A 25,435-nucleotide genomic window follows, 5' to 3' on the forward strand; every position below is an offset into this window, starting at 1 on the left:
AGAGGCGGGACAGGGCGGGAGCCGCGGCACTACCCCCCCGGCGGCGGCACCGCCGAGCTCCGGGCCGCCCTGATTAAAGGGGCGGGAGCGCCGGGGGCCGCTTGGGCACGGCACGGCTCGGCACGGCTCGGCTCGGCTCGGCTCGGGGCGGCCCCACGCGGGACGAGGTGGGTGGCGAAGCCGCGCGCTCCGGGAGCGGCCCCCCCCGTGCTCTCAGCCCGGGTGGGAGACGGCGGAGAGAGGCGGGGGGGTTCCCACGCCGCCGCGCTCGGGCATCCGTGGGTCACCGCCTTCGTTTTGGACTCGGCCGGGTCGTGCTGGGGCTGGCACACGGGGCGGGCGGGGTGCTGTGCCCGGGCACGGGGCCGGATCCCCCCCGCAGCTCCGCGCCCGAGTGCGGGAAGCGGCGCCGCGCGGGTGTGCTCGTGGGAAGCTGCTGCCCTCCCCGTCCCCACGGGATCGTGCCCTTCCTGGAGCCCTCACTCGTGCCACCCCACTGCATGTAGAGCAGGAGCGCTGGGGTGAGCGTAGGGCGGGCAGGAGGAGGCAGCAGTACAGATTTGTGGGGGGCACGGCCGGCATGCAGGCTGGCAGCCTCCTGTACTGCCCTCCTGTCCTGGGCACTGGGCATCAGTGGGGTCACAGCCGGGCTGGGTGCAATGGGGAGGGATGGAGTGGAATTGGGTGCTGGGCACGTGGCTCTCTGTGCTGGGACTTTCTGCCTAGCTCTGCTTTCTCAGACCCAGTGCAGTACTCTGGACACAGCCTGGGGCCGAGAACCCAAATGCACGGGTACCACTGCGGTGCAGCCCAGCCATGCCCACATCCTGCAGTGGGCAGCTCTGTGGGTTATCTGTGTTTACTTTTTCATTTTGATGTTACTGCGTTTCATTCCTTTTTATTGCTTCTGCCCAATGCATCCATCACTACCGTGCCCAGAGGCGTGGGGTTGGCACAGGGTGGCGGTTGCAGCATCCTCTCCTGCTGTCCTGCAGGGCCCCACAATGAGTGGGAGGCTCCTACTCCTCGCCCTGCTCCTGGCCCCCCAGGCTGCTGCCGCACAGAAGAGGAGCCAAGGTGGGTGCTGAGTACTGGGTACCGCTATAGGGCCTACAGAGGGCTGAGAGGGGCTCTGCTGCTCCTCCCCACTGCAGCACCCCAAACTTGAGCTTGAGCACGGGGAGCCCTATAGGAGTGGCCCACCGATGTGACATGAGCTCAAGGAGAAGGGACAGGTCTGGGGGTCCTGTGCCACAGGGCACTGGGGGCTGTTGTGGTTGCCAACCAGTGCTGTCCCATAGCGGTGTGCGAGAACGTGCTGGAGGCCGACATCGCCTTCCTGGTGGACGGCTCGTCCAGCATCGGCCGGAACAACTTCCGTGCCATCCGCACCTTCGTGGAGGACCTGGTGTCACCCTTTGTGCACGTGGTGGGCCAGAAGGCGGTGCGCTTCGCCGTGGTGCAGTACAGTGACGATCCACGGTGAGCCCCGGGAATGGGGCATGCGGGGCTATGGGACCGTTGGACTGGGAAATTATGTGTCCCCGTGTGTCCTGATGTCCCCAGGGTGGAGTTCGGCTTCTCCCAGCATACCAATGGCACGGGCATCCAGAGGGCCATCCAGCAGCTGAGCTACAAGGGTGGCAACACACGGACCGGCGCTGGGCTGCGCTTCGTCTCTGACAACTTCTTTGGTCCCACACAGCTCCGGCCTGGGGTCCCAAAGGTATGGGGTGGGGAGTGGCATTTGGGACATCCCAGAGGGATGCGGCAGGTCCATGGGGCTGAGGCTCACGGCTCTGCAGATCTGCATCCTCATCACGGATGGCAAGTCCCAGGATGATGCTGAGCAGCCAGCGCTGAGGCTGAAGAGCCTGGGCATCAAGGTCTTTGCTGTGGGTGAGCAGATCCGTGGTGTGCCCATTGGTATCCATATACCCCTGAGTTATGGGCTCCCCCTGGGGCTGGGCACTGCCATCACCCACCATTCCTATCCCCTTCAGGGATCAAGAATGCCGACCGCCAGGAGCTGATCCGTGTGGCCTCACTGCCTACTGAATCCTTCTTCTTCTATGTGGGTGACTTCAAGCTGCTGGGGACACTGGTGCCACTGATGACACGCAGGGTGTGCACAAGCTCAGGGGGCACGCTACGCACCCCTGGTAGGAGACCTTTAAAAGAGGGCGTGGGAGCTGCCTTAATGCCTTCTCCCCACGCACCCTGGAGCTGACAGCTCCACGTCCCCCCACAGATGGACAAGGCCACGCTGGTCCCTCCAACCTGGAGATCCTGGAGCACGGCCCTGATGTGCTGCGCATCCGCTGGAGCCCAGCCAGTGGCCCCGTCACCGGCTATAGGGTGCAGCGTGTCCCACTGACAGGGCTGGGGCAGCCGCTGGCAGCTGAGCGGCAGGAGGTGAGCGCTGCCCTGCACACACTTGGGGTGCCTGGTGCCCTCCGGCATCGGCATGACGCTGCTCCCACCCAGGTGAGCGTGGGTCCGCGGGAGACAAGCACTGTGCTGCGGGGGCTGCGCGCCGGGACGGAGTACCTGGTGACTGTCATCGCTCAGTATGCCAACAGCGTCAGCGAGTCGGTGTCTGCGCGGGCACGCACCCGTGAGTACCCGTGGGGGATGTGGGTAGGTGCTGGCAGCACTGGCTCACACTTGTCCCCGTGCTGTTCCCAGAGAGCCGTGGCGGCGTGCAGCATTTCCATGTGGCCGAGGCCGGGCCGACCTTCCTGAGGCTGTCGTGGCAGCCCGGCCCCGAGCCGCCCCAGGGCTACATTCTCAGCTACGCCATGCCAGGTGAGGGGACATGCCGTGCCCCACAGGCACCTCTTTGGGGTAGCTGCGTGTGCTGCAGCACCTGGCGGCCCCTCCCTGTCCCCAGGCGCTGCCCTGGCCCCCGTCCCAGCCTCACCCCACGCTCCCCACCCCTGGCACCGCCTGGCATCCCCGGGGCAGGGAGCTGTGCACACCCCTTCCCTGCCACACACCTGCTCTCACCCCTCCGTGCCCCCCCAGGAATGCCCCAGAGCGAGGAGAGGAGCCTGGGGGCTGGTGTGCTGTCGGCCACGCTCAGCAACCTGCGCCCCAACACCGAGTACGTGGTGACGCTGCAGGCACGCTATGCACAGCAGCCTGCAGCCACCGCCAGCCTCACCGCACGGACACGTAAGCACCATGCAGCTGTCCCCATGCAGGGGCATCGCCTGTGGGGGGACAAGGAGATGGGATGGCACAGCCTATGGGTCCCTTTTGCAGAGCCAGGCACGGAGCAGACGCTGCGGACCAACATCCTGAGCCCCACATCCATTCATGTGCTCTGGACTGCCATCCGTGAGGCTCGTGGCTACCGCCTGGAGTGGAAAAGAGCCACAGGTGGGCTCACAGCACCTGGTCCCTGACATGGCACGGGGCCAGCGGCAACCCCTTTTGACATTGCCATTCCCACAGGCCTGGAGACCCCCAGGACAGTGTCGCTGCCCAGCAGTGCCAGCACCTACCAGCTGACAGGGCTGCAGCCAGGCACTGAGTACCGCATCACTCTGTACACGCTGTATGAAGGTGGGGAGGTGGCCACCCCTGTCACCACCTTCCAGACAGGTGAGATCAGACCAAGACATGATGCATGGCATCACTGCAACAGAGCCATGGGACCTCCGGCTCACTGGTCCTAGCTTTGGGGAAAGTTATAGTGGTGCCACCCTGCAGGTGTGGATGTACCAGTGGGTGTGGTGTCGGATCTCCGTCTCATCGAGGATTTGGGCAGGAGGGTGCGGCTGGGCTGGACCGGTGTCCCCGGTGCCACTGAGTACAAAGTGACAGTGCGCAACACCCAGGGTGAGCCAGCGGGATGGGGCCACGGTACCATCGCTTGGCATCCCCCGTGGCACTGAGGGCCCCATGGCACCCTGCTCCCTGCAGACGGCACCGAGAGGACGAGACGCATCCCAGGCACGCAGACAGCGCTGGAGCTGGGTGACCTGCGGGAAGGTGTCACCTACCTGGTGCGCATCTCAGCCCTCGTGGGCAGCCAGGAGGGCAGTGCTGCTGCACTCAGCATCCACGTCAGTAAGTGCGCGTGGTTAGCCACAGCCCTGGCTTGCGGTGGTCACTCAGGGTGTCCCCATGCTGATGTCCTGGTGCCATTGTGCATGCAGAGTTCCCAGCGGTGGGCAGTGTCTCGGAGCTGCGGGTGACGGAGTCCGACCCCAACCAGCTGCGGGTCACATGGAGGGGGCTGTCGGGCGCCGGGGGGTACCGGCTGACATGGAGGGCCAGTGATGGTGAGTGCCGGGCTTGGAAGTGATGTGGTGGTGCCATGGGAGCTCTTCCCATCTCAACTGTCTCTCCCAGGTCAGGAGCAGTCCCGCTTCCTCCCTGCCAACCCCACTGCCTACACCATTGAGGGGCTGCGAGCTGGCACCGTCTATGCCATTGGTGTCACAGCCATCGTTGATGGCCGCGAGGGTCCCCCTGTCACCACCATGGGGAGGACAGGTGAGGTGTGCCCTTGCCTGCTGCTGCCAGCTGGTGCCAGGTGCCCTGACTGCAGGTGACGGTGGTTCTCCCTGTGTCACAGCAGCTGAGCAGGTGGGGACAGTATCCCGGCTGGAGGTGCAGTCATCCAGGAGCAATGTTGCCCGTGTCACATGGGTCGGTGTGCCAGGAGCCACAGCGTATCGTGTGGTGTGGAGCCGTCGGGATGGTAGCATGGGATGGGGACAAGGGTGGGGACAGCAATGATGGTGGCATCAGGGCTGATGTGTGGCCCTCGGCAGGGGGCTCGGAGAAGAGCCAGCATGTTCCTGGCCACATCAGCTCCTTCGACATCCCCGACCTGGAGGGAGGTGTCTCCTACACAGTGAAGGTCACAGCGCTCATAGGCAACCACGAGGGCAACCCTGTGTCCATCATCGTTACCACCCGTGAGCATGGGACTAGGGGACAGCACACGGGGGGAGTGGGCACCTGTGCCCTAATGCCTGCCCATATCCCCCACAGCGGAGGCGGCCCCGGTGCTCCCTGTTAGCAATTTGCAGGTGATGGAGGCCTCGGAGCACCGCCTGCGCCTCGCATGGGTGCCGGTGTCTGGCAGCAGCGGTTACCGCCTGGTCTGGCGCCCAGCTGAGGGTGAGTGTGCCCAAGCCCTGTGTTCCCATGGCAGCCCCTGGCCCCTCACTTCTCTGTCTCCATCAGGTGGTCCCCAGCGCAGCCAGCAGCTTCCAGCCACTGCCAGCTCCTATGACCTGGGAGGGCTGGAGCCGGGCCGGCGCTACCACATCAGCATCACCAGCATGGTGGGCAGCCGGGAGAGCGCACCGGTCGCCGTCACCAGTGCCACCGGTAAGGGATGTGTGGTGCTGTGGGGAGACTGGGATGGAGGGGAGTGATGAGTGTGGGAGTGGGATGGGGACTGCTCCGTGGGCTAAAGCACCCTATTTCCCTTCAGCAGCCTCTCTGAGCCATGCCACCAGCCTGCGAGTGACGGAGGTGCAGAGAGACTCTGTGACACTCTCCTGGACCCCTGTCCCTGGTGCTTCTGAATACGTTCTGTCCTGGACCCCCCCTGCAGGTGAGGTGGACACATGTCCCTGGGTGGAGGGCAGCTATTCTCAGGGGTTTCACTGTCCCTGTCCCTCTGACTATGGGTACAGCAGGCGGCGAGGCACGGCGCGTGGTGCCGGGCACTGCCAGCTCCCTACAGGTCCCTGGGCTGCGCCTGGGCCAGCGCTACACCTTCACCATCCGCCCGCTTCTGGGGAGCACACCTGGTGCTGAGAGCTCCGTCAGCGAGCGGCCAGGTATGCAGGTTGGGATGGGTGTCGGAGGGGATAGGGTGCTGATGTTTCTGCTCCACCTTACTCCTCCCCTCACAGTCTGCAGGGACGCCCGAGGGGACATCGTCTTCCTGGTGCATGGCACACGTGACAGCTCTGCTGGTGCTGACACCGTCCGCACGCTCCTCTCTAACACCGTCACCGCCATGGGCCGCCTGGGCCCCGATGGCACCCAGGTATGAGGCTTACATGTTGTCAGAGGGCATGGCACAGAGGGATGACAACGCCAATCTCTGTCCCTTGCCCTCGCAGGTGGGTCTGGCCACGTACAGCTACCGCAGCCTGCCCTGGCTGCTCCTCAACCGCTCCAGCGAGCTGCCCGCCGTGCTGGAGCAAATCCGCACCATGCGCTACGAGGAGCCCAGCGGCAATGCCATTGGTGAGGGGATGTGCTACGGCTGGACCAGTGGCCAGTGGGACCTTGCTGACTCCCCCATCCTTTTATCCTCCCTCCAGGGGCAGCCATCACCTTTGCTAGGACTTATCTGCTGAGCCCTGGTGCGGGACGGCGGCCCGGTGTGCCGGCAGTGCTGGTGGTGCTGGCTGACGGTCCCTCCGGGGATGATGCCATCACTGCTGCCAGGGATGCCAAGGCAGCGGGTGAGGTTGGATAGGGTCCCTGTGGGATGGGGTCTTCACGGGATGAAGTCCTCATGGGATGAGGCCCCCTTGTGCGCTCCAGCCAGGTGCTGAAGGTGCTGTTGGTGCAGGGGTCCGAGTGCTGGCAGTGGGCTTGGAGGGGGCAGACCAGGAGCAGCTCCGGCGCATGGTCAGTGGTGAGGACCCACGCTTCGTCTTCCGCAACCGTGGTTCCCTTTCAGAGCTGGAGGGAGAGCTCACCGATGACCTCTGTACCATCATCTCCACCAGGGTGAGAGACTGGGGGCTGCCCAGGGCTGGGAGGCAGACCCCATGGAGCCAAAGTCTTCCTTTCTCATACTTACGTGTCCTCCTCTTGTCTCACCAGCCAGAGCCGGAGCCAAAGCCCTGCACTGTGCAGTGCCCCAAGGTGAGTATTCTTGTGGCATGGGGTCTTGGTGTGAGTTCCCCACATTGCCCACGCTGTGGGGCTGAGCTGGGGGCAGCTGCTGCAGAGGGGTGCAGACTCTTAGCTCTTCCCTCTGTCCCCTTGCAGGGAGAGAAGGGGGACCCTGGCGTGGCAGTAAGTGTTTGAGACCCCCTACAGCTGTGTGTTATGGCAGGGCTGCCATACTTGCAGCAGTCCTCAGTGAATGCTGATGGCTGGCTTTGTCTCTGCAGGGGCCACAGGGGCGTGTGGGGCAGCCGGGCCCCCCTGGAGAACCGGTAAAGTCCTGATAGTGTGGTAGTGTGGGGGGAGATGGGGAACAATGCTACAGCCCCTGTGTCCCTTTGTCCTCCTGCTGAGTGAGTGTTGGGGGAGGGATCCATACAGCCCTTACCACAGTGGTGGATGGAGGAAACATCCCTTGGCTACTGCCTGCCACCAAGTCTGTCCTCTTTGCTGTCTCAGGGCCGCCATGGACTGCCTGGCCCTCCAGGACCTGTGGGACCACGAGGGCCACCAGGAGAGAGCGTTGAACAGCTGGGCAAGAAGGGGGACAGGGTGAGTGCCCCCTGTATCTGCACGTCTTGGAGTCCCAGGCACAGGGACCTCCCAGCCACGGCGGGAGAGACCTGGGAGGAGTATGGCCCTGCTGTGATGGTCCTCTCTCCTGCAGGGCTTCCCTGGAGCTGATGGGCGGCCAGGGCTTCCTGGCCCCCCCGGGAACCCTGGGTCCCCTGGCCAGCCGGTGAGTGTGCATGTACCCATGGGTTTGCTGGTATTGATCAAGCCCCGACCAATGGGCTCAATCCATCCATCAGCCTACCTTGCCTGCTCCCTAAGCTCTTTTCCTATCCATTCCCTGTGCTAGGGTGGTCTTCCTTGTTGGTAAGATCATTGCTGTCTCCATGCCATCCCATCCCATCCCAACCCATGCTATCCCATCTCAGCCTGTGCCGTGCCTTTCCATGCCATGCCATGCCATGCCATGCCATGCCATGCCATGCCATGCCATGCCATGCCATGCCATGCCATGCCATGCCGTGTCATCCCATCCCTGCTTCCCTGGCTGGCAGGAACAATGCTTTCACCTTTTGTTCTGCTGTTTTCCAGGGCAACCAGGGCATTCCTGGCCCCCGAGGGGATCCTGTGAGTATGACCCCCCTCCTCCCAAGCCCCATGCCTCCAAGGGCCCCCTTCTCACTATTACTCATTTCCAGGGGCCACGGGGAACAGCGGGGCATCCTGGCCTGAAGGGGGAAAAAGGCGAGCCGGTAGGTGCTGGGCAGAGGGCTACAGGTGGACATCTTATCCCTTCTGCCTCCTAAGCTTGGCACTGGGGAGAGTCATGGCAGGGAACATGGTGGCACTGATTTTCTTTCTTTTTTTTTTTTTTTAATTACTTTTCCCCTCATTCAGGGAGAGCCCAGAGTGATCACGGATGGAGGACAGGGGTTGCCAGGACGAAAAGGGGAGCCAGGCACACCGGTATAGATGGGGCTGTGCATGCTGGGGGTGTCCACCAGTACTCTCTGCCCATGCAGCATCCCATGCTCATACAGCATCTCTTTCTTCTAGGGTAGCACCGGCCCTCCCGGTAACCCTGGCCCACGAGGTCCCTTTGGTGACCCAGGTCCTCCGGGTCCCCTTGGGCCAATGGGGCCACCAGGACCTCCAGGAGACTCTGTGAAGGTACGTTTCAGCTGGTGCTGTGTGGGGATGGAGGGACAGCTGGCACCTTGAAGCTGCTTCCCATGCTGAGCTCCTGGTCCTGCATGGCGTATTCATTGTCTGTGACTCCCACATCATCCATCCTTATAATGAGCATGGCACGTGTCCTGACCCTACTGCTGATGTGCTCTGCCCGTCATTACCCCCATCATTTGAGGGGAGGAGAGGGTGGAGGCATGAACAGAGCCCAGCTCCACCATTACCTACTCTCTTTTACTTTGCAGGGGGAGAAGGGTGATCGAGGGGAGAGGGTAAGTGACTATGTTTGCCTGGTACCTCTGCCTCCCAGGGTACTGGAAAGGGCTGAGCTATGGGGCTGCCATGCAGGAGCTCAGCCCCCTTTCCACAGGGTCCCCCTGGACTGGTCGATGGGGCAGTGCCTCAAGGGGAGCCGGGCCCCCCGGTGAGTGCTGGGCTCAGGGTGAGGGAGCAGGGCTGTGAGTCCCCCCAGAGGCTGAGCTGTGCTCTTGCCAATCTCTTCCAGGGTCCACCTGGGGAGCCCGGCCCACGGGGTCTTGCTGGTACTCCCGGCCCCAAGGGTGAGAAGGTAAGAGGGAGCCAGAACCCCCCTGGTTCTGTGATGGGGACAGATAGCCCCAATTCATGGGCATACTGCTGGCTTCTTCACCTCGCAGGGTGACGGTGAGGAGGGATTCCCAGGGCCACCTGGCCGTCCAGGGGAACCTGGAGACCGGGTGAGTGTTGTGGACAAGGCAGGGTGGGCAGAGCATTAACCCTGCTTGGGAGATGACGTCTCTCTGCCCTCCTCTCCAGGGCCCACGGGGACCTCCAGGAGAGCAAGGCAGGAAGGTGAGTGGTGAGGGGATGCTCTCATGATGCACCCAAATCCCTCAGCTCCTCTGTGGGGAGATAAAGGATGTGGGTGCAGTGCCACCCCCTGTGCCAGTCACCAACACCATCTGTCTTCCTTCTGCACCAGGGAGAGCGTGGGGCACCAGGAGAGCTGGGAGAGATGGGACAGAAGGTGAGGTGGTGGTGGTGTGTGGTTGCGCACTTTGATGGCTTCTGGTGGCCCTGGAGTCCAAGTGGCATTGTGCCCCTGGGAGGCTGTCAGGGGCCTTGAGTGGGACCATGGGCTCACCATGGGGTCCTGGGGGTAGGAGGGTAGCTGCCTGAGATTCTCCTCTGCTTCCCTCTGCAGGGAGACCGCGGTGCACCTGGCCCCGAGGGTGAGAAGGTAGGTGGGCACCCATGGCCATGGTCATGCCCTGCCTAGGAGCACCTTCCTCTTCCTCTTCCTCTCCTCCTCCAGGGTGAGATAGGAGCTCCGGGACGGCCAGGGCCACCGGGCAGAGAGGTGAGCATGGACACCCAGAGCACTGTGGGATGGCTGTGACACAGGCACATGTCCCCAGGCACCGCCAACCTCTGAGTATCCTCTCTCTGCACCAGGGAGTACCGGGACCAGCCGGGCCACGGGGCGAGAAGGTGAGGGAGAAGCAGAGCCTGGGGTTGGGACTGTGGGGAGGGGATGGCACTGACCCCATGTGTCCACAGGGTGATGTGGGAGCGCCCGGTGAACCTGGCCAGCCGGTAAGTACTGCCGCCTGGCAGCTCACCCCATTCCTGGTGCGAGAAGTGGTGGCTGCACCCAGCACTGTTCCTGCTGCTTTGTCCCCAGGCTCCCAGCGTGACCAGTGTCAGAGGAGAGAAGGTAGCCTTGTCCCTGACCTTTGGTAGTGTCTCCATGACACAGCTGGGACGGTGGCATGGCACAGTGATTCTGGATGCTGGCACCGTGGGGATGCCCATGCTGATCCTCAGCTGCAGCATGGGGAAGAGGAAGTCTGGGGGGGCTAATGGTGCCATTTCATCTCCTCCAGGGTGACAGAGGATTTCCAGGACCAGAGGGGCCTCCTGGCCCCAAGGGTGATGTAGGGGAGAGGGGTGCCCGTGTGAGTACCTCTGGGGCTGGGCAGGTGCTGGGGCACACAGCCCATCTGGGCTCTCCTTGCTGTGCCTTGGTGCTGGTCCCACTGTTCCAAGCTGCTTTCCTTTGTCTTTAGGGTGTCCCTGGCCTGAGCATCCCAGGACCAACTGGCCCCAAAGGCGAGCAGGGCGAGCGGGTTAGTACACATAAATGCATGGAGCTGGGCTCTGATCTCATGCCCAGGTCCCCATTAACAGCACTGTCCTTCTGCACCTCCCAGGGCATCACTGGTCTAACTGGCAGGAGCGGCCCCAAGGTAATGGCATTGCAGGAGGCTTCACTCCTTTGTCCATCTGTCCATCCATCATGGGTTACTGAGCCCTACTCCCCCTGGTCTTCCTCTTTCCCCTCAGGGTGATGCAGGGGAGCCAGGCGAGAAGGGTGAGCCAGGCAGAGTGGGTGCACCAGGACAACCAGGGCAGCGTGGCAAGGAGGTAGCGTGGGGCCAGGAGCAGTGGGAGATGCTATGGGGATGCTGAGGCCCCAAGGAATGGGGAGCAGCACAGAGGGACACTGGTGACTTGTTCTCTTGTCCCCTGACCTGTGCTATAGGGTGAGCGTGGAGAGAAGGGTGATGAAGGTGCCCCGGTAAGTGGGAACCTCATGGACCACTGCCCCTCTGTTGCCCCCCCGCCCACTCACCCCATCTATCCCTCAGGGTGAAGCAGGCGTGCCTGGCAAACCTGGAGACAGAGGTCCACGGGTAAGTGCTGGGCTGGTGGGGGCCCTGGGCCAGGGAAGACCCTGGTGGCCTTGAATGGCCCAGGGTAACACACATCTACCCATGCCCTCCATCCAGGGGCTGCCTGGGTACCGTGGCCCCCCTGGAGAGAAGGGCGACCTCGGAGACCCAGGTCCTGAAGGCAGAAACGTGAGTGCCACCACATGAGTGCCCGTGGGTATCCCCTTACCCCATGGGTAACCCCATCTCCTGGGTACCCCATCCCCCTTCTCACTCATCCCTCTCCATAGGGCAATCCCGGAGCACCTGGCATCAAGGGTGACCGTGGGGAGCCGGTGAGGTGACACCACCCAGGAACCACATCTGCACCCCCTCCCCAGTACACACCAGATCTCATTAACAAATTCGCTCTCTTTTCTTTCAGGGCCCTCCTGGACCCCCAGGACGAGCTGTAAGCTGTACCCTCCCCCTTCCCTGCCAGCAAGTCTGTGCCCGCTCTGATGTCCCCTCTCTGCTCCGCAGGTGGATGTGGGGCTTGGAGGAGCAGGAGAGAAGGGTGAGAAGGTAACAGCCAAGAGGTGACGATGTGATGCTTTGCTGTGGGACTGCAGCATTGCAGTGCTTCTGACCAGTGTGCCATCCCTGCCAGGGGGATGCTGGGGACCCAGGCGAGGATGGAGCAAAGGGGGCCAAGGGTGAGATTGGCCCCCCCGGACTGCCGGGGTTGAGTGTAAGTGTGGGGTGATTGATGAACTGGAGAGCCACGGTGGGCCCTGGGGTTGTGCCCACCATTGTCATGTATCTCTTGCAGGGCATTGAAGGCCCCCGCGGACCCCCCGGCGCACGGGTGAGTGCCCCTTTCCCCCTTCCCATGCTCAGCCCCACTTGGGGATGGAACAGTGCTTACTCCATCCTCTTTCCGTAGGGTGACCCTGGGGACCGAGGCTTGCCTGGAGAGAAGGTGAGGGGGATGGGGGCTGCCCACCACCTCCTGTCCCTCCATGCAGCCCAAGTCCTCATGCAGTGCTCTGTTCCAGGGAGAGCGTGGCCCACCAGGGCTGGATGGCCGCAACGGGCTGGAGGGGAAACCTGGCCCTCCGGGACCCACCGGGCTGAGGGTGAGCGTGGTCTGGGGTGGCACTGGAAATGGGAACAGGGGCAGAGTCATCCCACTGCACGTCCGCTGAAGATGCTCATGGGATGCTCACCTCCTCTTCATCTATAGGGGGACCCAGGGAAGCAGGGAGACCCTGGCCGAGATGTAAGTATCTCCTGGGAGTGTGGGTGTGCCTTTTTCTCCTGCTGGGGACATGACGCTTCTGTTTCGTGCCCCTTGGTCACTGTCCCCCATCCCATGCCATGCCAGCATGCCTGGCTGTGCTCTTACCTCCCATAGCAGAGACTGTGTCCTGTTGCTGCCCTGTGCCTCCCCACTTCTTCTGTCCCTGCAGGGGCTGCCTGGGCTGCGGGGGGAGCAGGGACCGCCTGGCACAATAGGACCGCTGGGACCTCCTGGTATCCCTGTGAGTAACAGCCCTGTGTGCCATGGGGACATATCCTGCTGTAGGGACACATTCTGCACTGTGCCTCTGCACTTGGTCCCAGCTCTCCTAGGGACATCAATAGGAGCTGGGACCCCATGACTGCCCATGTTGGGGCCTCCTCTCACTGCCTCTCCTCCCTCCCAGGGAAAACCCGGTGACGATGGCAAACCTGGCCTAAATGGCAAGAATGTGAGTAGAGCACAGGGTTTGGCTTTGGGGCGCTCCTGGGGACCTCAAATTGGCACAGAAGCGAGGGAGGCGTGTGGCACAGCATCCCCATCCCATGCCCTTGGGACTGCCCCTGTCCTGCCCACTGCTTGTGCTGTGGGTGCCAATTCATAACCTCCATCCCAAGGGAGAAGATGGAATGCCAGGAGAAGATGGGAGAAAGGTGAGGAGCAGAGCCCTGTACGGTCGCCATTGGTGTCACCTCTCGGACTGGGGACAGCATGATACTGAGTCTTTTTTTGTTTCTCCTCCTGGTTAGGGAGACAAAGGTGATGCCGGAGCCCCTGGCAGAGATGTGAGTAGCCCTGTGCAGTGGGTTGTCCCCACTGAGGACAAGCTGGGACAGCACCCAGTCACTGGGGGTGACACTACTCTCTCGGCAGGGCCACAGCGGTGCCAAGGGCGAGCAGGGGGACAGAGGCACGCCTGGCCTTCCTGGCCCCCCTGGTGTCCCTGGTGTCCCAGGGCAGGTCGGCCCCCCAGGCCAGGTTTGTTGTCCTCAAGTTCTAGCTGCCCCATGGTTCTACTTAAGGCCCCATGTCCATGGGTGCCATTGTGTCCTATCTGTACTTCCAGGGCTCACCCGGCCTCCGTGGGATCACTGGACCAAAGGTAGGTGTCCTCCAGCACTCTGTGACAAAAGTCTGGAGGGTATTCATGCTAGAGGGGGTGAGTCCTTTGGGGACCCTGTGGCTGCGCAGCCTGGCCCTGCTCCCCCTGACTGCTTTGCTGTATTTCAGGGGGACCCAGGGGAGCCAGGACCACGAGGGGAGCCAGTGAGTATCCAGCACTGAGCACCGTGGGAGAACCACAGCCTCTGCCAGGCAGTGCCCTGTGGCATTCACTCTGAAACCTATTAGTGCAGCAGCAGTGCTGCTCACCTCGCCCATGGCACATCCCATTCCCTCTTACTCTGCAAACTTAGGGGCGGCCTGGTGCCAGCGGAGACCCTGGGACTGCAGTGGTGAGTTCCTCACTGGGCTGGGACATCAGCCTTGGATGTCCCCAGAGCCCCAGTGGTAGAAGCAGCACAATAGGCTTCCTTTCTCATGTCCTTTTATTGTAGAACATCGAACGTAGCCTGGAAGCCCTCGGCATCAAGGTATGGGGTGGGCATGGGTATGGCGCCAGGTGGTGGTGAGAGACCAGAGGGGTGTGGGACGGGGCACTGGGACTGGAGTGCATCATTGCTGATCACTGCCTCTTTCCTCCCTTCCAGATCTCTTCTCTGAAGGAGCTGACGGGTGCCTATGATGGGAGCTCGGACTCCTTTCTGCCCGTGTCCGAACGGCTGCGGGGGCAGAAGGGCAGCCGGGGGGACCCAGGGGAGAGGGGTCCCCCGGGCCGGGAGGTGAGCACTGTGGTGGGGCCACTTCTCGGCTCAGACTCATTGCCACCTTCCCCCTGCCCACCCGGTTCTGAGACCTGAGCCCTGCTGAATCCCCCCAGCCCTGGGATGCTCTATGGGGGCTCACAGCTCCCTGCATTTTGAGGTGCCCACCCCACAGTCTGGTATGCTTTTTTGCAGGGTTCCTTAGGCTTCCCTGGCGAGCGAGGACCCAAAGGTGACAAAGGGGACCAAGGTGCCCCTGGTCCTCAGGGCCCCGCAGGCCGGGCTGTGGGCGAGCGGGGCCTAGAGGGGCCACCAGGGCAGCCAGGGGAGCCAGGCAAGCCGGGCATCCCAGGGGTGCCAGGCCGGGCTGGCGAGCTGGGGGAGGCTGGGCGACCTGGTGAGAAGGTGAGTGTGGGGCCGTAGGCAAGGGGACATGGCTTCCAGGCTTGGGGACAGCTTCATGAGCCCCTCACCTCCTTTCTGCAGGGTGACCGGGGTGAGAAGGGCGACCGGGGTGAGCAGGTGAGCCGTAATGGGAATGCAGTCCCCTCTGTCCCTCTCCTCTCCATAAGACTTGGATATGCCCCATGGACTGAACATTCTGGGGATGCTCCATCTGTTTTCCTTCTCACCAGGGCAGAGATGGATTGCCAGGCCCTCCAGGGCCCCCAGGGCCCAAGGTAGGTGGTGGATGCTGCTGGGGACTGTCCCCAGGAGGTGCCAGCAGATGCCTCCAGGGATGAGTGTTCATGTCTGGTCCCCTGGCATGGGGGCTCAGGAAGGGTTGTGCCACTGTGGGACCTCCCTGGGGTCCCCTGGATGCCAGCCCTGACCATGCTGTGCCCGCAGGCAGACACAATGGAGGGCAGCCTGATGGGCTTCCCAGGCGAGCGCGGTCCCCCCGGACTTAAGGGAGTGAAGGTGCGTGTCCAGGAGAAAGGAGCAGGGCAGCGGTGGAGCCAGAATCTGAGTTCTTTGAGGAGGGATGATGTGATAATTGCCAACTGCAATGAGCTGGGAGAGTGGGTGGGCATCCCAAACTGCAGCATGTGGGTCTGATGGCATCTCCCTCCTCCTTCCTGCAGGGTGAGCCTGGTGCCGAGGGCGAGCGAGGACCCAAAGGAGATAAGGTCTGAGTGTAGTAAGTCTCCTGTGGCTCCTCTGCTTCTCTATTCCTCACACTCCCTTTCTGGGCTCAGCATCAGTCTCTGCTCTCCTCTCTTCGTGTGCTGCCAACAGGGTGACCCCACAGAACGAAGTCCTGGGCAGGGGCACAGCTGGGGACATCCCTCTCTGGGTGCAAGCGGGATGTGAGGGCATGTGGGGGACAGGGACATCCCTGCCTGTAGCACAGGTCCTACAACTCTGTACTTCTCCCCACATCAGGGTGAAGGCGGGTCACGGGGTGAGCGAGGAGAGCCTGGCGAGAAGGGCAGGGATGGCTCTCCAGTGAGTATGGCACCAAACCTCCGTTCTCATCCCCTCCTCCATCATCCTCGTCATCTCCATCCCTGTCACATCCTGCATCACCCCTGTGGTTTCCACCTCCATCTCCATCATGTTTTCCACCACCCCAATGGTCTTCATCTCCATCATGTTCTCCATCACCCCCATGGACTCCATCTCCATCCTCATCATGTTCTCTATCCCCATTATGGTCTCCGTCTCTCCCATTGTCTCCATCTCCATCCTCATCACAATCTCCATCAACCACCCCCATTGTCTCCATCTCAGTCACTGTCCCTATCATCCCCATCTCCATTCTCATCACCACTATTGTCTTCACCATCTCCATCTCTTGCTCCAGGGCCTCCCAGGAGAGAGGGGTCTGGCTGGCCCCGAGGGGAAGCCGGTGAGTGTGGCTGCAGGGGGCTGAGGGCTGGGAGGGGTGGGCAGATCCCATGGTTGCACAGCAGTCACCACCAAGCCCATTGGAGCATTCACGTTGTTTGCATCCTTCCCTCCTACACAGGGCCCACAGGGCTTTAGAGGGCCCCCCGGCCCCTCAGTAAGTACCCCTGGGTGGGTACTGCATGGTGACACTGCGTTCATCCCCAGGGGAGCTTTATGGGCAGGCGGGGCTGCTTTGAGGTGGTGTGGTCCCACTCCCCTGCTGGCTATAATGTGCTTCTTTGCAGGGCTTGCCAGGTTTCCCCGGTGTGCTGGGCCGCCCGGTAGGTGTCTGTCCCCAGCATGTCACTGTCCCCCTGGCTCCTGCTCGGTGTGTGCTAGGCATGGCGCATCCTGCTGGGAGCTGGCCAGGCTCGTCCCTGCATGGCATGGGTGCTTCCCAGAGCCCTTGTGCACCAGGGACATCCTGACCACATCTCTCCCTCCTTCCCAGGGCAATCAGGGAGAGCCAGGGCCTCCAGGACCTCCGGTAAGGAGACCCCTGTGTCAAATGCAGGGCACTGCCCTGCAAAAAGGACTTGGGGCAGATGTCCCCGCAATGAATGGGGTTGATAGTCCTGGGATGGTACTGTCCTGGTACCTCCTCCCACCCCATAGAGCTGTGCCACCAGTGGGCATTGTCCTGAATGTAATGTTGCCTTGTCCTCTGCAGGGTGCTGCTGGCCCACCAGGGAGCCAGGGTCCATCTGGGATGAAGGTGCGTCATTGCCTTTGATCATCACTTTCATCATCTCCGTGTTTGGTCTGGTGCAGGAAAGTGATGCCATGCCAGCATTGTGGGCTGCAGGGAGAACTTGGGGTCTGGCCCCTCCTAGAGGCACTCAGTGCTCAGGGGACATAGAGACACAGCTGTGATGGTTGGCGAGACTGACATGGGTTCTGTCCCCACAGGGTAATCCAGGGGAACCTGGTGCCAGCATCCGGGTGAGCCTCCCCAAAACCAACCCCTTCCTGGGGACAGCTAAGCTCCCGGTGTCCCAGAAATATATGCCTGTGTGGCATCTCCTCTCTGACCCCACTGTTCCCCTCGCAGGGATTGCCTGGTCCCCAGGGCAGCATGGGGCTGCCTGGCCCTCCAGGACCACCTGGTCTGGTGGTAGGTACCCCCAGCCCAGTCCTTAGGAGCAGCCCTTCCCACTGCCTCAGCTGTGGGTTGATTTCTAGTCATTTATCCATCACAGGGCCCACCGGGTGCTCCTGGGCTGCCAGGACAAGTGGTGAGCATGTGCCCTACTGAGCTGCCCTCAGCCTTGGGGCATGCCAACCCCATGGCTGCCTGGCTGTGGGATGTGCATAGCCTCAGCTCCGCTCTCACACTCTGCAGGGGGAGAGTGGCAAGCCAGGTGTGCCTGGGCGGGATGGTGTGCCGGGGAAGGACGGCGAACCAGGGATGCCCGGGAAGTTGGTATGACAGCCAGTGCCATCGCATTGGGGCTGGGGGCTCAGCACAAGCTGCAGAGCTGGTGCTCAGGGCTGTGTGCTCTGTGGCAGGGTGTGCCAGGACCATCAGGCCCTACTGGCCCCAAAGGGGAGCCAGGGGATGCGGGAGCACCGGGGCAGGTGAGTGCTTCCTTGCAGCTTCCCCTGCTCACCAGGACTAGCAGATGACCACAGCCCCACTGACTGCTGCCTCTCTCCCCTCTGCCCCAGGGCATCGCTGGCCCTCCTGGTGCCAAGGGCGAGAAGGTAAGGAATGGGGTGTGCATGTGGGGGAGACCCTCCCGATAGCCGACAAAGGTCTGTGCCTGACCCTGTGTTGCTGCAGGGTGAGCCAGCGCTGCTGGAGGGCGTGCTGCTGGGTGAACCTGTGAGTTGGTGCCCATAACCCCATGCCTGTGTCTCCCTGGGCTGAGCCAGACCCTGGCAATTCTCTCCCATCCCCAACACTGCTCTTCCTCCCTAGGGCTCCAAAGGTGCCCGAGGTTTGCCCGGCCCCAAGGGTGAGAAGGTGAGGAGGTGTCATGAGAGTATCAGGCTCTCTTGGGTTGCAGCCATCCCCACTCCCCCTACCTGTCACCCACCCCTGCTCTTTGCTTCTGTCCTCCTGCCAGGGGGAGCCCGGAGGAGCTGGGGAGCCTGGAGACCCTGGCGAAGATGTGAGTAGAGAATGTGAAGGGGAGCTGATGGAATCACATCCTTACCCTGTGCCCTGATGGCTCTGTGTCTTTGCAGGGAGCCAAGGGATCATCTGGAGTCAAGGGGGAAAAGGTGAGAATCCCCAACCCAAGTGCTCTGCCACCCCTGTGCTCCCAGGGGTGACTGTCCCCATGCTCTCTGACACCACACAGGGCACTCCAGGTGTCGGTGTGCGGGGACCACCAGGACAGGATGGGCCTCCAGGTTTGAAGGTAAGCCCTGCCTTATCCCTGGCCCTGTGTCCACTCCCCATCTGCCTCTGAAGAGGCTGTTTCCCTGGGCCACGTCTCTTTCCTCCTTGCTGCAGGGTGACATCGGTTTGCCAGGACCTCCTGGACCCCCGGGATTAGTGGGCATTGCTGGGGCACCGGGACAGCCGGGCCTGAGAGGGGACAGCGGGCAGCCTGGCCCACCAGGAGCCCCTGGAGAGCGGGTAATGGCAGTGGGCTCGGGCAGCATCAGTGAGGGCTCGGCGGCTCCATTCCCTGCCCTGAGCACTGACACCACTGTGTCCCCCCCAGGGTGCAATTGGCTTCCCTGGGAGGGATGGTGCCGCAGGGCCACCTGGACCCCAAGGGCCCCCAGGACCAGCGGTGAGTATGGGGCTGAAGCATCCCAGGGTGGGTGCAGGATCCCTCCCTGGTCCCGTGCTGGCTCAATGGGGGCTGATGGGGTCACCAGCCAAAGCACCTGGCACAGCTCTGTTCACTCACCCCTCTTCTTTCCTTTAGGGCATACAAGGGGCCTCGGGGCTGAAAGGTGACAAGGTAGGACCGGGGACAGTGCTATGGCACAGAGGTGTGGGGCTACTCCTCTTGTGGGGTGCTACTGCTCCCTCTTGGCTGATGCTGAGCCCACTCTGGGTGATGGCACCTGGCAGCCTGCTCTGTGCACTTGGGGCAGTGCAGGGGGCATGGGATGGTGGGGAGACACACGGGAACTGCTGCCTGCTGAGGTGAGCTGCATAGGGGAACAAACTCTTGTGTTCACCCCACAGGGTGACCCAGGAGCTGGGCTGCCGGGAGCCAGAGGTGAACGTGGAGACCCAGGACCACGGGTACCTAGCACCACAAAATCCCCCTGCCCACACCACCATGGCACTCCCATGTCCCCACCACGAGGGGTGCTCCCCAGACCCATTCCTCACACCTCCCCTCCTGCTTGCAGGGTGAAGATGGGCGCCCAGGGCTGGCAGGTGACCGTGGGCCAATGGTACGTACCTATCAGCTCACCATCCTCCCAGGTGGGCCCCCCCAAACCAGCATTCTTCTCTTTCCCAACAGGGCTTGCCTGGGAACCGAGGGGAGCGTGGGGACAAGGTAAGGGACCTCTTTTGGGGCTGGGAAGCCAGGGAGGGAGGGGAGTGTTCCCACCCTTGTGACATCTCACTGTGCCCTCCTTGCAGGGAGACATCGGGGCCATGGGGCCCAAAGGAGATAAGGTGAGACCCCAGGGCTGGGGCAGGGGGTGGCAGTGCTGTCCCCCCCCAGCTCACACCCACCTCTCTCCTGCATGCAGGGCGATACCGTTGTGGTGGAGGGGCCTGCTGGGGCGAGAGGCAGCAAGGGGGAGCCGGTAAGAGCTGGGGGTCTGCTGGGGGATCCTGCGCCAGGAGGCACGTTCACCCCATAGACCCCCATGTCCCTGCCTGGGCAGGAGCTCTTTCCTCCCCACCCCAACGACCCTCGATCCCATCCTTTTGTTCTCCCCTTTGCAGGGAGACCGTGGCCTAAAGGGCTCCGAAGGGGACAAAGGGAACAAGGGGGAGCAGGGAATGCCCGGCGAGAAGGTATGAGGTGGGGGGGCAGGGCTGGGGAGTGGTTGGCAATGACTAGAGGGACTTAGGAGCACGACAGCATTCTTGTGCCCCATGTCCATCCATGCCTCTGGCACAGTGCTGGGCGTCCTGGCAGTGTGTGGCCCTGCATTGGCCAGAGCTCTTCCTCCTGCCCAGTGCTGATCTGGGGCTGTGCTTGCAGGGTGCAAGGGGTGAACCAGGTGAGAAGGGCTCCGCAGGCTTCCCTGGGGCACGCGGCCCTGGTGGGCAGAAGGTAAGGAGCTGGGCACCCTGTACTGCGGTGGGGTCCTCTCACAGCCCACCAGCCCTCACCCACATCTTTGCCTTTGCCTTTACCAGGGAGAAGTTGGTGTGCCGGGGGAGCCTGGCGAGCCGGTGAGGAGCTGTATCTCAGTACCAATGCCACCCCACTGTGGGGCAGGAGTGGTCCTCATCATGCTGTGTGCTTCCTGCAGGGCTTGCCTGGCCGGGATGGCATTGCTGGAGCACGAGGAGAGAAGGGGGACATGGGGCCACTGGGCTTGCGTGGCCCCAAGGTGGGTCATCCCCTGTGCTCCATGGCCAGGACACACGCTGGCTTTGCGGGGCTCTGACTCCTTTTGTCCATGCAGGGTGAGCGGGGCATGAAAGGCGCCTGTGGCCTCGATGGGGACAAGGGTGAGAAGGTGAGGGGATGACCATCCTGTAGCCAGGACCTCAGCCCTGCAATGGGTTCACACAGACCCTGGTCACAGGGTCCTCCCTCGTGCCTGAGGGAGGTGCAGGGCTGAGGACTGACCCCTGCTTTGCTCCTGCAGGGAGAGCCAGGGCTGCCGGGGCGCTCGGGGCTGCCAGGAAGGAAGGGCGAGCCGGTAAGCACCGTGCCAGCACCGTGCTGCGAGGGGGATGTGCATCCAGGGGCTCATAGATGTCTGCTTCATCCCTCAGGGAGAACTGGGGTTGTCTGGAGCACCCGGTGTCCCTGGGAAGGAGGGGCTCATGGGACCCAAGGTAGGGCAGTGGGAGGCTGTGCTGAGACCTCAGGAATGGCTCCTCAGGGCTGTTCCTCCTGAACTCTTGCTGCCTGCACCTTCCTCTCCACAGGGTGACCGTGGCTTCGATGGGCAGCAGGGAGCCAAAGGAGACCAGGGGGAGAAAGGAGATCGGGTGAGCTGTGGGAAGGGGCTGCATAAGTCACACTGCATTGCTTGTACTGGGATCAAGCCTTGTCCAAAGGGCACTGAAGCTCCCAAAAGTGCCTACTCTGGGCTGTAGGTATGTGGATGTCCCCATACTGACCCTCAGCTCCATCATAGGGTGCACCAGGAATGATCGGTATCCCTGGCCCCCGGGGCAGTGATGGTGCTCCCGGCCCCCCTGGCCCCCCAGGCAGCGTTGGTCCACGAGGTCCTGAGGGCATGCAGGGCCAGAAGGTGAGTCTCTGTCCCCCAAGAGGCCAAGGACTGGTGGCATCAGGAGCCGTGTCCCAGCTCCATACCTCCCCCACCAGCTCAGTGGCTTTGGGGACCTCCCTGTGTCCCCTTGCTCAGGGAGGGTTAGGAGCAGCGGTTTGGGACCCCTGTCCTGAGGCTGGGCTGGAACCAGATGGGATGTGCTCATGTTCTTTACAGGGGGAGAGAGGCCCACCTGGGCAGGCAGTGATGGGGGCCCCCGGTGTGCCTGGTATCCCTGGTGAGCGAGGAGAGCAGGTGGGTGAGCCTAGCCCTGTCCAGAGCGGATCCAGTGGTACAGTTCTCAGCCCCACTCTGTTTGTCCCTAGGGCAATCCTGGTGCTGAGGGACTCCGTGGGGAGAAGGGGGATCCAGGCATGACGGTAAGGGGCTGTCAGCATGGGGCCAGCAGGTGGGAAGAGGCACTGTATCCATCCCACTGCTGCTTATGGAACATACCCAACTCCAGACTCTGCTCTGAACCTGGGGAAAGCTTTTTCCTATCTCTAATTGTGCATTCTTTGCTCCACCACTGGGCAGGAGGAAGAGATCCGTGCCTTCGTCAGGCAGGAAATGAGCCAGCACTGTGGTGAGCACCTCACAGCTGCCCTGGGTTTGGGGGGTGCCCCACAGAGCCCCTCACTCACCTCCACTCCATCTTTCCTGCAGCATGTGGAGGGCAGCTCCCGCGGCGCTTGGATTCCCGTGAGCACTCAGGTTGTGTTTCTGTTCCTCTCCCTGTGCCCTTGCCTGGCTCCCAGCACTCAGTGAGGCTGTAGGGTCATAGAATATCCCGAGTTGGAAGGGACCCTAAAGGATCATTGAGTCCAACTCCTGCTGGGATGTGGGGCGCAGCAGTGGGTGGGATGGGGTGCAGGGTTCCAGCGCAACTGGATGCTTTGTCTCCAAGGAGGATGGGGGACTCGGACCAGGAGCATCCTTCAGTCTGCCCATGGAGGAGGGAGAAGTGTCCGCCAAGAGAAGGAGCACAGCCAAACAGGTGATGGAGAGTGTGGAGCTGCAGCCAGGTGCATTGGAGCTCAGCCTCTCTGAGCCTGGCAGTGCCACTTCCCTGACAGGAGTTGCACTGTGCTCCCAGGGCACTTCTCAGCCTCCAGGGAATGGGACATCCCCAGGACTCCCTCCCTGGGCAGTTCTGGGCTGCTCTGCACCTGCATGGAGGTTTCCCATGTCTGCTGTTCTTCCCTCCCAGATCACTTCCCCCATTACCCACCCACTGAGCCATTCCCAGATCTCAGTGCTCATGTCGTCCCCGTGCTTAAAGTGTCACACGCAGAGGAGGAGGAGGGTGAGTGCTGTCCCTGTGCATTTTGTTCCTTTTACCCCCTATCTGTGCATTGCAAGCCCGGTGCTGACATGTACCCTGGGATGCCCAAAGGCCATGGGATAGTCCGACAGTGCTGCACTCATTGCTAGCATTGTCTGCAGGGCAGGACAGGCGTGTTGTCGTTGACACCAATGACCTGGAGTACGAGAGCATGTATGGGGAGCAGGAGGACTATGACACTACTCTGGATGCAGACAGCTCGGAGCAGCTCGCAGAGGATGGTGAGCTCCCTGTGCCCCACGGGGCACCAGGCATGGCACAGGTGACCCCATGGTTCAGGGGCTGCCATTGTTCTGCTGGGAACCCAATGCAGCAAGCCTGTGCCTGGGGTGGGCACTCTAGCAGCATATGGTTTGTTCAGGCATCGGGTTCCCCTGGGGAGAGATGCTTGTCCGTGTTGTGCCCTCACCATTGCGCTTTATCCTTGCAGCCGAGCTCTGCAACCAGCCCATGGAGGAGGGGGGCTGCCAGCGGTACACACTGCGCTGGTACTACAACCAAAGAGCCGCCGAGTGCCGGCCCTTCGTCTACAGCGGCTGCCAGGGCAATCTCAACCGCTTCGGCAGCCAGGAGGAGTGTGAGCTCCACTGCAGGCAGCGCGTGGAGACAGGTGGGCACAGCACGGCTATCAGCTCTGGCAGCATCGCACCTGGTGCCGTGCTTGGTGCCACCTCACCTCCTCGCACAGGTGCTGGCAGCGGGGAAGGACGGCGGCCGGAGGCGTAGCGTGGTGATCCCTGCAGGAACATGGTGCTATTTCTGACGTCTCTTCTTGTTGCTCATGGGTTGTTCCCTTTACATTGGTTCTATCGCCCGTTAAAGGTGAAATTTCTATCAAATGGCAACACAACCTCCCCATATGCCTTTTATCTGCTTTCCAAACCAGAGCTCTCTTGGGGTGTTGGTTTGATTTTTAACTTATTTGCTGCCGATGGGACAGCTCTTGGCCCCATGTTCCTTTTTTGGCTGCCCAGAGCTGGGAGTGGGCACAGTTTGGCCCCTTCCCCAAACCCAACACCTCAAATCCCCAAGGCTGTGGGCTGCCCTCATCACCCTCTTGGGCTCCCAGCATGCAACCACGCATCCTGCTCCATTTGAATGAATTTCACCTTCACCCCACCCGGGACTCGGTTCCCTTTTTGGGGTGCGATGGTTTGGCAGAGAACTGCAGGAGGGAGGGAGGCTTTCTCCACGTACTGCCCTCTGGCTCGCACCTCTGCCTGAAAACTGGGACACACCAGGGAGACCCTGAGGATGGTGCTATGTTAGAGGCGGTTCCTGCTCATCAGGAAGGTGACGCTGGCTCCTGCTCAGCCTAGACGCACTGCTGCTCTTTGTATATCTGTATACAGCAAATGTATATGTGTACCAATGCAGGGGTGGGACACGGTATTAAAGATGTGCTCATGGAAGGATGCTGTGCGTCTTTGTGTGCAACGCAGCCAACCTGACCCCCTTGTCTCTGGCCCAATGGCTGCTGGCACCCATGTCTTCCTGCCTGCAGTGCCCGCTGGCTGCCCTCCTGTCCTCGTGCCCCCTGTCCCCGTGCCCTGTCCCTCTGCCTTGCTGACGTACACGTGCCCACGACCCACAGGCACATGGGGCTGCAGTGCAGTGTGAATCAGTGACTTGGTCTAATTTTGGCCATTCTGCCGTGCCGGGGGGTGAGTTCCTGTCCTGTCTCCAGAAGGAAGAACAGAGCCCCATTTATTTCCTCTCTCCACCACCCCACAGGCACAGTCACTCCAGCCCGCAAACAGAGCCTATGGGCATGCCCGGTTCTATGAAGCAGCAGTTGGTTGGATGTCCAATGTGAGATAATTATGCCAAGTTCCCGAAATCCCCTCCAAATTCAGCTCCATGAGCTATGAGGGGACAAACGCCCACCCGCATCCCGGGGTGATTTCATCTGTGATGAGTTATTATCTGTGATACGTTAATAGTGGCCCTGCTGCATGCCACCGGGGGGGCGGGAGGTGGAGCTGGGGCAGGATAAGAGCCAGGGCTCAGCCCTGAGCAGGGCAAATCCCATCTGCCACCCCTACACTGTGAGAGCAGCGGGGGACGAGGACTGCAGGAAATGGTGAGGCTGCACCTCTGAGTGGTGCTTTGGGGGGATTTGCCTGGGACACGGGTCACAGGGGTTGGATGCTTTCTGCCATCACTCACCACCCAGTTTCCAGCTCATCCAGTTGCCTCTGGCTGCCCGCTCCGGTGCTTTCCAAAGGGTTTCACCCAGGAGGTGGGGTGCAGGATGAGGATGCTGGCTGCATTATACTGCTTCCTTCTGGATTTTGCAGCCAGCCCTGAGAGCAGCGCAGGGTCCCACGGAGGAGGATGCTGAGGATGCCGTGCACATGGCTACGTCATGCTCTTGTCTCCCTTCTGCTTATTTTGGGCAAATTGTCCCATCTGAGAGGGTAGCTTTTGCCCCACAGAGCTGAGGGGTGGCACTCCCGGGGGGGGGCAGCTT

The 25,435-nt window shown here is 62.0% G+C and overlaps 1 protein-coding gene across 11 annotated transcripts; it reads left to right on the top strand.

Annotated features, from left to right (window-relative positions):
• COL7A1 (collagen type VII alpha 1 chain) lies at window positions 1-24,374 on the top strand. 11 transcript variants are annotated; one of them, XM_085236009.1, is made up of 119 exons: window positions 2-167; window positions 940-1,077; window positions 1,302-1,482; window positions 1,567-1,726; window positions 1,806-1,899; window positions 2,004-2,162; window positions 2,252-2,415; window positions 2,488-2,617; window positions 2,689-2,808; window positions 3,028-3,177; window positions 3,268-3,384; window positions 3,460-3,609; window positions 3,718-3,846; window positions 3,931-4,077; window positions 4,167-4,292; window positions 4,363-4,506; window positions 4,589-4,714; window positions 4,788-4,934; window positions 5,011-5,139; window positions 5,206-5,352; window positions 5,459-5,581; window positions 5,664-5,810; window positions 5,886-6,022; window positions 6,099-6,225; window positions 6,303-6,446; window positions 6,557-6,717; window positions 6,814-6,855; window positions 6,982-7,008; window positions 7,107-7,151; window positions 7,339-7,431; window positions 7,547-7,618; window positions 7,984-8,019; window positions 8,091-8,144; window positions 8,290-8,358; window positions 8,449-8,562; window positions 8,826-8,852; window positions 8,951-9,004; window positions 9,086-9,148; window positions 9,237-9,296; window positions 9,376-9,411; window positions 9,542-9,586; window positions 9,764-9,799; window positions 9,875-9,919; window positions 10,015-10,050; window positions 10,120-10,155; window positions 10,244-10,276; window positions 10,446-10,517; window positions 10,629-10,688; window positions 10,773-10,808; window positions 10,906-10,986; window positions 11,105-11,140; window positions 11,211-11,255; window positions 11,352-11,423; window positions 11,525-11,569; window positions 11,659-11,685; window positions 11,757-11,798; window positions 11,884-11,964; window positions 12,046-12,081; window positions 12,160-12,195; window positions 12,272-12,352; window positions 12,460-12,495; window positions 12,686-12,757; window positions 12,923-12,967; window positions 13,134-13,169; window positions 13,266-13,301; window positions 13,390-13,494; window positions 13,583-13,618; window positions 13,747-13,782; window positions 13,932-13,970; window positions 14,073-14,108; window positions 14,226-14,357; window positions 14,535-14,744; window positions 14,826-14,861; window positions 14,975-15,019; window positions 15,189-15,260; window positions 15,425-15,469; window positions 15,726-15,788; window positions 16,147-16,191; window positions 16,312-16,347; window positions 16,478-16,513; window positions 16,684-16,719; window positions 16,903-16,947; window positions 17,142-17,174; window positions 17,284-17,346; window positions 17,432-17,467; window positions 17,575-17,655; window positions 17,742-17,810; window positions 17,901-17,936; window positions 18,016-18,057; window positions 18,154-18,198; window positions 18,302-18,346; window positions 18,423-18,458; window positions 18,539-18,598; window positions 18,694-18,819; window positions 18,908-18,979; window positions 19,118-19,153; window positions 19,384-19,443; window positions 19,554-19,598; window positions 19,670-19,705; window positions 19,792-19,827; window positions 19,905-19,961; window positions 20,104-20,175; window positions 20,366-20,437; window positions 20,524-20,559; window positions 20,640-20,720; window positions 20,796-20,849; window positions 20,982-21,035; window positions 21,112-21,174; window positions 21,268-21,330; window positions 21,480-21,596; window positions 21,795-21,872; window positions 21,944-21,997; window positions 22,155-22,203; window positions 22,284-22,331; window positions 22,525-22,614; window positions 22,828-22,923; window positions 23,064-23,183; window positions 23,393-23,572; window positions 23,651-24,374. In XM_085236009.1, the coding sequence occupies exons 2-119, from the start codon at window positions 1,005-1,007 to the stop codon at window positions 23,686-23,688; spliced, it is 8,862 nt and encodes a 2,953-aa protein (XP_085092135.1). In that variant the 5' UTR covers window positions 2-167; window positions 940-1,004; the 3' UTR covers window positions 23,689-24,374. The 11 variants fall into 11 exon arrangements, with proteins under 11 accessions (XP_085092145.1, XP_085092135.1, XP_085092134.1 ...); XM_085236008.1 differs by having other exon boundaries at window positions 996-1,077; XM_085236011.1 differs by having other exon boundaries at window positions 996-1,077; window positions 5,667-5,810.
• Window positions 24,375-25,435: the final 1,061 nt, after the last annotated feature.

The sequence above is a fragment of the Meleagris gallopavo genome, chromosome 14 (assembly GCF_905368555.1).
Source record: "Meleagris gallopavo chromosome 14, MGAL_WU_HG_1.1, whole genome shotgun sequence".
NCBI lineage: Eukaryota > Metazoa > Chordata > Aves > Galliformes > Phasianidae > Meleagris > Meleagris gallopavo.

Excerpts from the sequence above, each read along its gene's own strand:
- COL7A1 (XM_085236009.1), top strand. The coding sequence starts at position 1,005 with ATGAGTGGGAGGCTCCTACTCCTCGCCCTGCTCCTGGCCCCCCAGGCT. Across the intron at positions 3,385-3,459 it reads GGAGTGGAAAAGAGCCACAG|GCCTGGAGACCCCCAGGACA; the intron begins GTGGGCTCACAG and ends CCATTCCCACAG. Across the intron at positions 18,199-18,301 it reads CCGGCCCCAAGGGTGAGAAG|GGGGAGCCCGGAGGAGCTGG; the intron begins GTGAGGAGGTGT and ends TCCTCCTGCCAG.